General features: G+C 46.9%; 1 protein-coding gene and 1 long non-coding RNA gene across 13 annotated transcripts in view; one reads left to right on the top strand and one right to left on the bottom strand.

The window, feature by feature from the left end:
- Positions 1-13,425, top strand: part of Foxn3 (forkhead box N3) — a 380,976-nt gene that overhangs the window by 208,356 nt on the left and 159,195 nt on the right. For all 5 annotated transcript variants that reach the window (XM_047537211.1, XM_047537212.1, XM_047537210.1 and 2 more), the window contains one exon: positions 11,773-11,888. In XM_047537211.1, the coding sequence (XP_047393167.1) occupies positions 11,773-11,888 (116 nt within the window). The remainder of the gene's footprint in view (positions 1-11,772; positions 11,889-13,425) is intronic.
- On the bottom strand, positions 3,038-12,278 carry LOC124972931 (uncharacterized). Of its 8 annotated transcripts, none has more exons than XR_007106597.1 (6): positions 12,075-12,278; positions 10,120-10,247; positions 9,756-9,834; positions 7,515-7,630; positions 5,547-7,006; positions 3,038-3,294 (listed from the first exon to the last, which is right to left on the bottom strand). It is a non-coding gene; the product is annotated as an uncharacterized LOC124972931 (long non-coding RNA). The 8 variants fall into 8 exon arrangements; XR_007106602.1 differs by having other exon boundaries at positions 5,547-6,649; XR_007106598.1 differs by lacking the exon at positions 9,756-9,834 and having other exon boundaries at positions 5,547-5,721; positions 6,510-7,006.

Here is a 13,425-nt window from a genome sequence, read left to right as displayed (position 1 = left end):
AATCAAGCCCTGCCTTTTTATTTTCTTTTTTAAAACTTAATAGTTGAAGCATGGACTGAGAGTGTGGTTGGTAAGTATGGTGTGTGTCCCTGGACAGGGTGCCCAGCTTCTCTGAACCTCTCTCCCTGGGAGATAGGCATATGGGCCCTAGGCGTCCTTCACCAGGTCCGTTTAGGAGGAGTGATAGGGTGGCCAGGTGAGAGGCACGTGGGAGGTGCTGGCGAAGCCAGGGATCTTTCCCCTGTGCTCTAACCCCTGGTGGCATTTCCCTGCCGGCCTCTTGGTGGCCCCACATGGCCCTGTGGGTGAGTCTGTGGTTGGCCCTCTGCAGGAGGGTGGTGGTCTGTGCCTCAGGTTGCAGTGAGTTCTCAGATGGACTGAAAGGATCCAGAAATAGGTGTGCTGCCTCAGGTGCCCCTCTGGCCCCATACAACTCTTAGTCCCCGTGCCTGTAGCCCAGGTGAATCCTCATGGTGAGGACGTTCAGTTCTCACAGCAAAACTCAGCACTCTGAGGGGTAGATATGTCGAGGGCCACAACTCCCACCTGCCCACCATTTGGAAGGAGGAAGATGTGATGACATTGAGGATTGAGGCCATTTGCCTGTTAAATACTCTGAAAGAGGCCTCCAGGAGATTAGGCCTGAGCCACAGAGGGGAGGCTTTGGAGGCAGCAGGCCAAGTGCCATGCTGTCTCTGGACAGTGACTGGTTCCTGCAGCTCTTGTTTATGGGGCGGTTGCTCTGCCCCAGGAGCCAGGTTGGCAGGTGGTTTTGGATGGACTCTGCTGCTTTAATTTTTCCTTCAGCCCCTGACCCGTCAATCACAGGACTCCTTCATTCTGTCTTCACCTTCCTTTTCTTCCTCCTCCCTGTGTGCCCGGCCATAGTGAGGCCACCTCTTCCCTGCTGTTCTCCTCTGGGATCACCTCCTGGTCCCCCAGCTCAGGCACAGCGCTGCTCTGGTGGCACGCTGCACATTTGTCCCTGTCTTAACCAGGAACACTTGCAGTGTTGTTTGTTCCTTGCAGTTTTTCCCACTTGGGCCTGGGGTGGTGTCAGGTCTATCTTGATAGCATGATGCCACCATGTCACCTGTGCAGTTTGTGTGCCAACACCATTTGTTGAAGGATGGCCTTTGCTGTTGGGTCCTTCTGCTAGGATTTTAGAGCCACTGGAAAGGCGATTTCTCCTGAAAAGTGGGATTGCTAAGGCTAGCAGAGTATTGTGACTAAAAGATGAATCTGCAACCCAGGGACTCCCAGGAGGGCCCCCTTGACCACCAGGAGGACGGGGCCCGGCTTATCCTTAGCCTGTGGCCTCCTTAGAAAACACACACTGGATGGCCTTCTTTTACTGAGAGCGCCTGGGTCCTGTGACCATTCAAAACCAAACCAAACCAAACCAAAGGCCAGAAATGGATGCTAGTGCACACACTCCGGAACTGGCCTGGCCAGGTGCTTGGAACAAATTTTAGTATGGAAATAAGGTGATCCGATTGTATGTGCCAATTAGATAAGATCATAGTGGAGCATTTAAAAATAGATGAGTAACTATGGACAACCAGAGGATAGGGTGGCCCTAGGTGGGCCAGTTGTAACCCAACCAAGGGTGTCTCTGCATGTCTGACCCATGTGTGCCTTTAGTCATTGTGCCCATTATGGTCTGTAGCATTTGAATCGCCTTAAAGAAAGTAGAGAGAGGTACAGCAGAGCTGCCCACCAGCACCCTCCCGCTCTGGAATGTTCAGGGCTGGGTCACCCAGTAGCTCAGTGGCAGAGTGCTCTGCTTAGCATGTGTGAGATTCCGGGTTCCGTTCTCAGCACTGAAAAGAAAAAAGGAAAGTGTGTTTCTTCTAATGGTCTTTACAGGGTCTTGAACTTTTAAAATAACTGAGTTTTTATTTATATAAATGTGATGAATGGTGAATTTTACTTCCCCTCATAGCTACTAGTTTGTCTTTAAAAGTCAGTTTGCCTTTTAAGCTTAAAAAAAAAAAAGAGACAATTTAGTATACATCTTTTCTTCCGCCATTTGTCCTCTCTGTAATTTGTGCATGCAATTTTAACTTTAAGATTGTGAGTGTGATACCAACAACTATTATTGAAAAAGAGGAATCTGTACACCTTCCAGCCACTTGGCCACCGCATCGCATATTCCCATTTCATGTCAAGTGATGAATAAAACCTGGTAAAGGTGCCTATCTTTGTTTCTGTAATGAAGTTATTTCGGACACACTGACGTGGAGAATTTATTTATCCACATATCCTGTGTGTGTGTGAGGATCTTGAACTCGTGTGACTAGAAGTTGGCTCTTTGAGGTGGCACAGCAAGGCTGGCATTGGAGGTAGGAAATGCCCAGCTTTTTATACTTCCTGTGTGTTTTTGTGCTGTGTTTGACATTTTTTATTTTTTTAACCCTTCTGTGTCTGGGGCTGTTTTAAGCGTGTAGATAATGCAGTACAGTTTCAGCTCCAGGTCATAGTTACCTCTTTTTTTTGGTTTCCTGAGGAAAAAGTGGTAAGTTAATTTGGGAGAATATTCAGATTTGTTGGCTAAAACAGTCATTTTAAAGATGCCAGTTCTTTGGCCTTCTGACTCTGTGTGTGTGTCTTCACTTTTCTTTGTTAGAACTTGCCAGGATAGAGTTTGACAGTGTGTGTAAGTGTGTTCTGGAAGTTTCCATCATCGTTCATTGGTGTTTGCTTGTGTGGTGGCTTTTGATGGCTCTTGGCTATTGGGATACAGTAGTCTAGGTATACAAAAAGTAACTCTTTCCAGCCCAGACAGACACCTACTAATCTGTCAGCCTTTGTGAGATGACTGACGTGCTTCCTGGTCCTGACTCCTGTGGAAGTGACACTGGTGGCCGGCAGAGAACAGGAAGAAGAAACAGGGATGGGGGGAAGGGGGAGAGATCCCCGTGAGGCCACAGCTCCAGCGGATTCTGATCAACTGATTTCCTGTCGTGACTCCCACCCTGCATGACTCACCCAGCAGGCTTCTCCTAGAGATTAATTTGGTTTTAGCCAAATCTTGGGATTATTTTGGTTTTATTTAGGTGTTAATACAAGGAGATTATTGATTGTTCCTGCTTAGATTGAAACACACACACAGCCACCCCACCAGGGGCCCCATGTCCTCCACACTCAGAGAACAGAGTGACATTCAGAGGACCCAGGGGTGCTTTTGAGGGAGCTGGGGGGTCTTCGCATCATCACAGAGCACAGGTTTCTGAACATCACACAAGTGACACGTTGATTGTCATTTCCGTCTTCAGAGCGTCTAAGACACATCTGTAAATAACAGCAGGACTGCTGTAGGCATGGAGGCGATTTCCAGGTCTGAGGACACATCCTTAGTGACTTTGAAATGCCTCTGGCTGGGATCATGAGGACCTAGGTGTGCAGCACCTATTGCCCGGGGACCTGCGCTCTGAGCCAGGCAGGGGTTGGGGGTGTCTGTCCCTCCTTCTGCTTTTGGGGAAACAAACACTTAGTAAATCTAGACATTTAACACGCTGAAACAATTATTAGAGAATTAAAAAAAAAAAAAAAAAAAAACAACTTCTGAAATAATTTTGTTACATGACTTGAACAAGGATGTATCTGGAAAAAAATTCTTCGTAGTCCGTGTTCTTTCTCTCTCTGGCTTCCTTCATCAGCGTACTTATGAGGATCTTAGATGACCATTTTCTTAATACTTTTGATATTTAAAAGTCTGTCCTGGTGTCCTAGACTAGAAATGACAGCATTTTGGATAGAACCCGGGTGTCCCTAGGAATCTCTACTTGCTGGACATTTTGTTTGGTTCCTTCATCATTTCAGAGCAGAGGCCAGGACATCATGGTCATTTGCTAGAATAACCTTTCTCTCTCTTTCTCTCTCTCTCTCTTTTTTTCCCCCAGTAGCATCTGAGTTCTACTGTGACTTCCTTTGGCAGAGAGGAGAATGAAATGGATTAACTGCCCCTTACCCTGGGGATAGTCTTAGCCGCCTCGTGTACATTATCCACACATTGAAGCCCAAGGTGACCCTTAGAGAAGGTGATTTTCTCTCCTAGATGTGGGTGAGGAGGACAAGTTTTCCCCCAGTAACACAGCAGTTCAACAGTATAGACAAAAACTGTTACAGGTGGATCCCTTGAGGGTGGGAGCCACTGTGGGCTGCTTTCTGGAATGTTTACCCGGAGAGTACATTGTAGGCGGGCGCTGGAGGGACTGCTCTGAGCAGGATCATGGGCAGTCAGCAGGTCCCTGGGGGAGCAGGTGCCCTTTAGCTCCTTTTCCCATGGCCTCATCTGTTCCCTCTGTTGTCCTGTAGCCCTTCCACCAGCTTAGGTAATCCTGTGTAGTTGTTCATTGCCTGTCTTCCTCTGGAGCTTCAGTACCCCAAGGAAATGGACCTTGGTCAGTGTCCAACCCGGGGCCTCCTGCCCTGTCCCTCTTCTCAAGTGGTATGAAGTGATCTGATTCAAAAGGAGGCCCAAGAAGCATCCCTTCCTGAGGCCCGAGGCATTTCGGGTGGGTTGGTGAGCACTGCGGTCTCTCCTGGGCTGCTGGTGCTGGTGGGGTACCAAGCAGGACTTCTGTGGGAATGGGAACCTGTGGCCCCGAGTGTGCCAGCCCCTGCCCTCCTCTTCCCCAGTCCCCTGAGTCCCCTTGCTCCCTCCTCCTCTAAGGCTGCCTTGGCCTTGAGGAGCTGAACAACAGCTGAGTCAGAGAAGAAGCAGCCAGGAGAGGAGGAGGAGGGGTACTTCGTGGTGGGGACACAGATACAGGCCCAGGGAGCTGGGGTGGCACCCAGAGCCCAGGCAGTTAGCTGGGTCTCCACAGTGAAGCAAGCCTAGGCTGTTCTAGAAGCAGTCCAGTCTGCCGTATAGATGCTGGGGGAACTGTGTTTATGTTGTGCAGTGGCACTGGATGAAGAACTCAGCTCTAGGACCCCGGGCTGGGAGGCCACAAGTGCTACTTGGTGACAAATGAGGGGACCTTATCATTCTGTCAGTTCCAACTTCCACGTGAGCTCACGCACCCCCCACCAACCCCGGAAAAGAGTGCAGGGGCTCCAGACCCAGCCCCACAACCAGGAGACCCTTCCCTAACTCTGCCTGCCCAGCTTTACCCTCTAGGTCAGGCCGTGGCCCACCCTGCCCCGGAGCAGCCTGGAGGGCAGGGCCTCTGTCCCCAAGGAAGGAGAGGCAGCTTGTAGGTTCTTGGGCAGGAACCTCCCTGGACTACCACTTGGTTCTGGACACCCTGGGGACTGTAGTGTGTGAAGACGTGACTCAAAGCAGGTGGCCTCCTCAAGGCCCCACGTCCCTCCTGACTTTACTGCAGTGGCTCGTTATTTGCTTTGTTCTATTTTGAGCCTTCCATTTCCACTTCCACCTTAATGCATGTGATGCAGAATGCTTCCTTTGGACCATGGAAAGTAACATCAGATCATGGAAAACAGCTATGTGGGTTGTTTTGCCTTGAAATTTGCCTCAACTCACACTTAGACAAGTACTGTGTACCAATCATGGTATTATCTCATTTAGCGCTCACCACACTCCTGTGAAGCAGGTGTTATGTCACTCCCAGTTTTTAGATGAGGAAACTGGAGTTCAGAGCAGTTAAATCCTTTGCCAGAGGTCACACAGGTTGGTTGGAAGTTGAAAGAAGACTTGGATTTGCGTCTTTCTGACTCCAGTGTCTGGGTCAACTCAAGGAAGGGCTACCCCTGGAAAGCATAATGATGTGCTTCTCATGACTTTACAGATGTGGGGTCCTGTCCCAGGAATATGGCAGTGTTGCTGATGACCCATGTACTGCACATCCACAGGCATGGCATGATGGACGTAGAATGGTGATTTAGTCTGACCACCTGACTTATGAACCCGGGGAAGGAAAGTAAACTGCATGCCTTCCCAGGGCAGTGATGGCGGGTGCAGCCCAAACAGTCACATGTGGTGTTCGTTTCACTGATAAACTGAATCACTCAGTCTGTCCTCCCCATGGTGTCCCCTTTCTTACCTTGGAGCACTTGACTTACATCTTCATCAACAGCACCTCCCTAATCCCGCAGGACCTAGCCCCAGTCTCTTAACCTCTGGAATCTCTTACTTGGTTCCTTGGGTTCCCAAACTACCTTGAGTCTGGACCCTGGGCACTAGCATGGCACCTGCTGGCAGCCCAGGGAATCCCGAGCTATGTTGTTGTAAATAAGTCTTCCTTGGGGCACAGCCATGTTTCTTGGTTTAGGAGTCTGCTTGCTTTTGTGGTGCGGTGGTCATAACAGACTTTGTGACCTACAAAGACTGAAATTGTGCCTCTGACCCTTTTATGTATGTATGTATGTATGTATGTATGATGTATGTATGTATGTATGTCAGTGGAACTTTATTTTATTTATTTACATGCGGTCGCTGAGAATGGAACCCAGTGCCTCACACGTGCGAGGCAAGCGCTCTCCCATGGAGCTACAACTCCAGCCCACGCCTCTGGCCCTTTTAGAAAAAGTTTACCTACCTCAGCTCTGGAGGAACCAGTGATACCAAACCTCAAGCCAGAGCACCTCGACTCTGTCATGTTCAGGAGCTTTTGCTGTAAAACTTGGGGTCCTTGAGGAAGTGGCAGAGGGAAGACAGGTGGCGCAGGTCCAGTAGGTTCTTTGAGATACAGTAATCGGTAGATCTTAGTAGACAGACAGTCTCAAAGGGTTTATTTTCAAGAGTGCTGGATTTCCTCCTTCTCCTAATCTTCGACCTACTTAGTCCCTCAAATCAACCTTTGTTTTTCTCTTTCCTTTCCCTGCCACTTCTAATCCGTGGCCAGGTCTGCCTGTTCTCCAGAACGCACTGTGAGGCTGTCTCCCCTCTCTCTCCCTCCACTGTCCTCACCTGAGCCAGCGCCCCGTGGTCATCTCGGGCCTGGATGCTTATCAGGTCCAGAGATCCCGGCAAGCCCTCTCGCCGCTTCCAACCCCACGCAGCGGCCGCTTCCTCTCCTCTCTCTGTGTTTCCTCCCTAGCAGGTAGCACCGTCTGTCACCATCTTAATTATTTTATTTCTTTACCTGCTCGCCCTATTTTCCCCTCCGGAATCCAGGCTTTGTGAGGGCACTCACTCTTTTGTATCATTTTTATTCACTAAAGTGTCCTCTATGGCACCTGCCACATGAATAAATAAATGATCCAGTGATTGAGAGTGGGTAGTGTTGGGAACGTCCTCTGACATGGCATAGGAAAGCCATCAAGAGGTATCGTTTCTTTCTTTCTTTTGTTTCTTTTTTCTTTGGTACTGGGGATTGAACCCAGGGAGCTCAATCCCTGAGCCATATCCCAGCCCTCTTGATTTTTTTTTTTTTTTTATTGAGCCAGGATCTCGCTAAGTAGCCTAGGGCCTCACTGAGTTGCTGAGGCTGGCTTTGAACTTGCAGTCCTCCTACCCCAGCCTCCTAAATCACTGGGATTACAGGTGTGTGCCACCACACCTGGCCAACAGGTATCATTTCAAATGCATGAAGAACATGTACCGAGCTCTCTGCTTTTCTTTGTTGTGGCTTCTGCCTCATCGTCCCTGTTCCCCTTGGCAGCCCTGAGCACCACATTTGAGTATGCCCTCCATTCCTGCTGGAAGAGGCTTTTATTCCTAGAAGTGGTGAGAAGGAAAAGAACCCTGGATTCCACTGTTCTAGACCAGCACTTACCAAATGTTGACCCAGCTTCCCAGCCTGGAAGGTGTTACTCGAGTCTCAGTGTACACATCCTTACCCAATTGGACACATAGAATTTCATAGTACATGACTATGAGCATTCTGTGTTCTAGACTATTCTATATGATTCTATTCTGTTCCTGTAAAAAAAACAATACCACTTGTGACCCATTACCTTGATATCATGACCCACAAATGTATCATGGCCCACAGTTTGAAAAACAGTGTTTAAAAAAAAACAGTGGTTTTCCTCCAGAATCCTCAACCTAACTAAGGGACCCAAATATGAAGGCGTGTCAGATGCATGCACAAGTGCCTCAGTGCAGGTCTGCAAAGCTGTGGGGATGTGGGACAGAGGGTGGGCTCTGGAAGCCTTGTGCAAGGAAAGATGATACCAACAGGTGTTAGAGTTTCATTTAGTTGTTGTTGGTTTTTTCCAAATGTTTTTCACTAATCACTTCTGTCTACCCTATAGGCTCCTCTCTCTTTCTAGTTCCTCTTGTGTATTGGTTTCTTTTATTATTATTATTATTATTATTATTATTATTATTATTAACTGAGCTATTACTCCCCAGGTGCTTTTTAATTTATAAAAATATTTAAAAACCTGGCCTCATTCTTTTTACTCATTTTCCTACCTTACATTAGTTTTCTCTGGGGGTGTGAATGTCATGTATATATAATGAAAATGTATCTATAAATGAAATTTTCTTCCTTTACGATTGTGAATTCCTTAACACTTAATGGTGCATGGACTTACTAGTTATCTCCATTAAAAACAAAAAGAGTGCACATGCTTGCCTTCAGATGAAACGCAGGCCTTTCTATAAAAGCTCTGACTCTCCAGCTTATTGCACAACTAAAATCAAATTACACCCTCTCTACCCTGCAAGGGGCATTCAGTGCAGTTTTCCGTGGCCTCAGAAGCTTGAGTACTCTATCCTCCGCATATTTCCACTTTAAAAGTTGTCAAGTAAACCTTCTTACTATTCTGAACTGCCACATGAAACCAGAAGGCTTGCAAATGAGGTACACAGCCAGCCTCCTCTGGGGCTCCCCGCAAGCGTGGCCTGATGCCAGCCCTGGAATTGCAGGCCTTGACAGGGCCCAGGAGTCCCCAGGGGTGTGTCCCCAAGAAGCATTTCATTTGTTTGTTTTTTCTCTTTGGAATTCCAGCCGTTCTAAGTATGAGATATATTGAAATGCCAGTCGGGTCTGTAAATATCAGCAATTCCTGATCCCCGTTAACTGTAAAGTGTGGAACTCGTCAAGGTGGCAAGCATTACCTTTGAGCCGATGCCTGAGAACATTTCTTCAGTTAATGAGCATTGGGAGTACATTTGGCCACATGTACTGACCAAATTTGGAATTAAACTTCAGCTGGATGATCATACTACAGAGACCTGGGGGCAAGGAAACTTGTAGAAGCTAGGTGGTTACTCGTCAGTGATGTTGGCTTCCTGAGCAGGGGAGAAGGGGCGATAGCCAGTGCCTGGGGTGTGGTGGGCGGAGGGAGACAGATAGAGGGAGTGCAAAAGTAAAGGGGATCTTGGGATGTTGGAAAGCCCGCCAAAAACTCGTGAGGCCAGGCCAGCAGCATGTGCGCACAGGCCCTCTGCTGAAGGCCCTCCCAGTGCCGCTTTTGAAGCCGAAGCCTCATCAGCTTAAGTGATTTCAGGAAACATCCTCCAGCCAGACTTGGTCTCTCTGTTCTGTCAAAAAGGTGAGGTATGTGACGCTACCTGTAAGGAGCGGCCACTGTGCTAGGGTTTCTTGTCTTGCCATCTTGAGCTTTGTACCTGTCTCCACCAGTGAGGAAGCCAGGACTTTCTGAGGCACCATGTTCATCGAGAGCCACACAGGAGACAGCTGTGTGGCCCCAGACCACCTGTTCTTACCATTTTCCAGTCTACCCCCCCACCCCCCCACACACCTGATCAGTTACCGTGTGTCTGTCCTGCAGAAACCTGGGGGGCTATTCCGTCTAGTTTTTAAACAGTAGCACAGCGTATGAAGAAGACCATCAGGATGAGGAAAACCATTTGACTTATCATTACTTACCTGGGAGAGCCAGTTGTCCTTCGTTGCTTTGTCCTTGGATTTTTTGGTGTAAGATTAAATTGCTCCGGTCTGGGAGCCACTGTGATAAAACCCAAAGCTCTTAGGTTCCCAGAAGTGAGATAATCTCATTGTAGAAATGTTTGGGTTGCAGGCAGCTGTGGCCCTCCATGCAGCTTAGACCATGCTTGTGTGCAAGGTACCGGAAGGTGAGCTCCCTGGCCCAGGGCTCCACAGGAGCCTTTGGTGGTGGGGTCAGGCCAGCCCCTGAGCTCTAGAAGCCTGGCATGCCTTGGGGGTTTGTTTACTTTGTCCACATGCGCTACATCCTGGTCTCCCCTGCCCCTCCCTGCACCCCACTCCTTACCTTTTGACTTTCTTTAAGTTTGCTGCTCAGCTTTTTCCACCGGGAAAGATGGAAGCTCCAGGGCAGATGACTGGGTAACCTGCCAGTTTTGCTTGGAAAATCTCATCAGGTCCCCAAACTCTTCTGAACTTGAAAATGAATGCATGAAAGGAAAGGCCAGAATAGGAATGTTGCATTTTCCAAAGTTGAAGTCTTCCAACCTTTAAACATCCAGGTGATTAAACTGGAAACCTTGGCATTTAGCATAATGCAGGTTTGTCTGACCCAGACCTGTGTCTGGGGTCGGAGGTGCAGCTGGAGCTGGGTGCCTGGGGTGGCCCCAGGTGCCTGCCTGTGACCCTGGCTTTGTATATCATTCCCCTGTTCCCAGTGCAGCAGAATTGATGATTTCCAGTTGCCCTGTTCGCTGGTGTTACTGATAGTAAAGTATTTTAATGGGTGCTGTGGATAAATAAGGTTTGTAAGAAAACTATTTGGTGAACCAAAGATTGAAACCCAGAATTTTAAAAACTTCTTCATGGATGTTTGGAATAACCTGTGTTTGTTTGGTGCTCCTTCAGTGGAATTTTTTAGGGCTCCCCTGCCCACCATGTTAGTTAAATGCTTTTCTTGTTTGCTTTCTGAATGTTGGAAGGCAACACCAGTCTTCCTGTAGTGAGCTGTTGTGAAAATAAGGGATTCTGTGGCTGGAAGATGAGGTGGATGCAGGTTTAGGTCATTTAACTTCTTTTCTTTCCAACTCAGTCAATATTTACAAATTAACCATATCAACAATTTGGGGACCCTGGGTCACTTGAAAGCTTGCCGCCAGGGAGCACTGCCCGCCCGTTGGCCTGCTGCCAGTCCCAGTGGCCACAGAAGCAGGATTTAACATTTTTTAAAATATGCTGATCATACACCAAATGCCTCCAGCCAGCCCCAGAGTGGGCCTCCAAGGAAACCTCCCCGTCTCCATGGAACAGTTTGAGAAAATTTGCATTTTAAAGTTTGACTTCTAAAGATTCAACTCTTACAGGCTGGAGCAGACTGCTCTGAACTGATGAATCCAAAAAAAATCAATGCTGGGTTCTGGCTTAGGGTTATCGTTGGTGCCTGGGATCTTTTGTTTCTTGGGGAAGATAATTGCCCAACTCCGTGCCAAGCATACATGTCATTTTGTGAGAAGTCTGGAAAAAAACTAGTGGACACACTTTTCCATTTTTGTTAAATGGCACTGACATAATGTGTAAAAACAGAACTCTAGCTTTTAGAGAAGAGAGGGTTTGAGGGCGTCTCAGCTCTTTCTCCTTCAACATTTGAAATCTGACCAAATTAAAGATTTTTAGAAGAGAATTCACATGTTGTTCAATGTTGACATTGAAAAATAATAAAGGATTTTGTTTGGGGGGTACTTTGGATATGGAAATGTTATCATTGTAGCAGCATAATCTGGTAATGACATTCAGTTTGGTCTGTCAAACTTATGAATACAAGGAAGATTTTAAAGCACTTTATGGTGTTCTTTCATCTGAGTACGATATTTAAGTCTGACAAACAGTGAACAGATAAATGAGAAACTTTTAAAAATAACGAGGGTGGTAGCTATACATCTCCTTCCTTCAGAGTACTTGACACTTCTGTATTAATGCTTTTGTATTTTAATTTCCTTTGCAGAGTATTGGGAAAGGGTCGTTATGGTGCATAGACCCAGAGTATAGACAAAATCTAATTCAGGCTTTGAAAAAGACACCTTACCACCCACCTCCCACCTCTCCTCAGGCATATCAAAGGTAAGCAATACCTTCTTTTTTTTGGGGGGGGGGGGTCCTACTGAAATTGCTTTGTTTTGGCAGAGATGGGCACTACAGCTAATTTAATAGGCTGTATGAAATTTCAAAAATAACTGCAGATAAATGAGAAAGAAATGAAATATTATTAGTAGGCATATTCATTGTTGTATTTCCTGTAAACCTTACCGCTACTGGTCCTTCCAAGGAACAGTGTTTCCAGAAGGCTTCGTGGTGAATAAAATATTGTCTTCTCAAGTAGAAACATTTACAAAGAAAAGTTGGCAGCTTTCATATCTCTGGGTGTCACGTTTTGTTGGGACAAATGTACAGGAATGAGCCAGGCGAGCGATTCCATCTTTCCCTGACCTGAGCAGTCTCCACTGCTGTTGCAAGAAGGCTCTCTCAGTTGTTGTCCTTCCTGGTCTCCATGTAGACGGTGCTCCTGAGTGATGGTTTTGTTGTGGTTACTTGGTGTTTGCTTCTTCAGGAACTGCAGGAAACAGTGGAGACCTTTTCTCTCTTCACAAGGCCATTTGTTGTGAGATTGAGGTCCTGAGTGCCATTTTTCACTAACATGCAAGCTGAGTGGAGGGTTAAGTAGATTGTCATTTTTGAAAAAGCATGTTAATGTTAGATTTGAAGAAAGAGCTGTATGACCTGGAATGGGATTTTAAAGTCGATTTTATCTAAACACAGTGCTTGGGTCTGAAATGCATCCCTCAAACTTTCAAAATTATGTTAGAAGATGTATAGAAATGTTTTTGTTGCAGCTACCCAGTTAAGAGAACTTATCCTTGGACTCGCGTTTATGTGAATCAGGAATGGCGTGGTGTCAGAGATTTTGGGAGAGTTTTACAGTTCACTTCTCACAGACTCTTTTCCCGGTCCAATGTGCATTCTGCTGGAGGGAGCACAGAGTGATCCTGCAAAATGGCATTAATGAAGTTCTTGTGCCTCTTAGTTGAGAAGCATTCCATCACAGGCCCTAGACAATCAGTCTACAGCAAGAGACGGGGAGGAACAGCTGGGCTCTCTGAGAAGACTGCTGTATGTCTGCCTTTGCTAGGCGATTAGCGTGATGGTAGCCATAGCAACTGGAGCGTCTCCATAGTAACACGTAGCTGAGACAGGTGCAGTTGCATCACAAGGCTGTTTGTTGCCTGGCAAAAGGACAGGCCATTAGTACTTAGATATACGCTGTTGCCTTAGAAACAAATAACCCTCCGTAGCAACTACAGTTGGTTTACAAGGTTTAAAAAAAAAAAAAAAAAAAGGTTGTAGCAGCTTTTGTCTGTGTTCATAAAAATCACTGGAAGCATACTTTATTCAAAATGACAACTTGAGGTCATATAGCTGTAGGAGATAAAATGGGATTTTCCAAAGCAGCCCAGCTGACATTGTAGAAATGTCCAGAAGGACAGAGCCATATGCTTGGTTTTCTCCTTGTGGCTGTGGCCACTCCTGAAATGGAAGAGAACTGGGATCGGGGTGGAAAATTGCTAATGTTCGGGGGTTGGTGGGGGACATGACACTCATT

This window comes from Sciurus carolinensis, chromosome 2 (assembly GCF_902686445.1).
Source record: "Sciurus carolinensis chromosome 2, mSciCar1.2, whole genome shotgun sequence".
NCBI classification, from domain to species: Eukaryota; Metazoa; Chordata; class Mammalia; order Rodentia; family Sciuridae; genus Sciurus; species Sciurus carolinensis.
The sequence above is the reverse complement of the archived record's forward strand: the minus strand, read 5'-3'. Positions and strand labels throughout refer to the sequence as shown.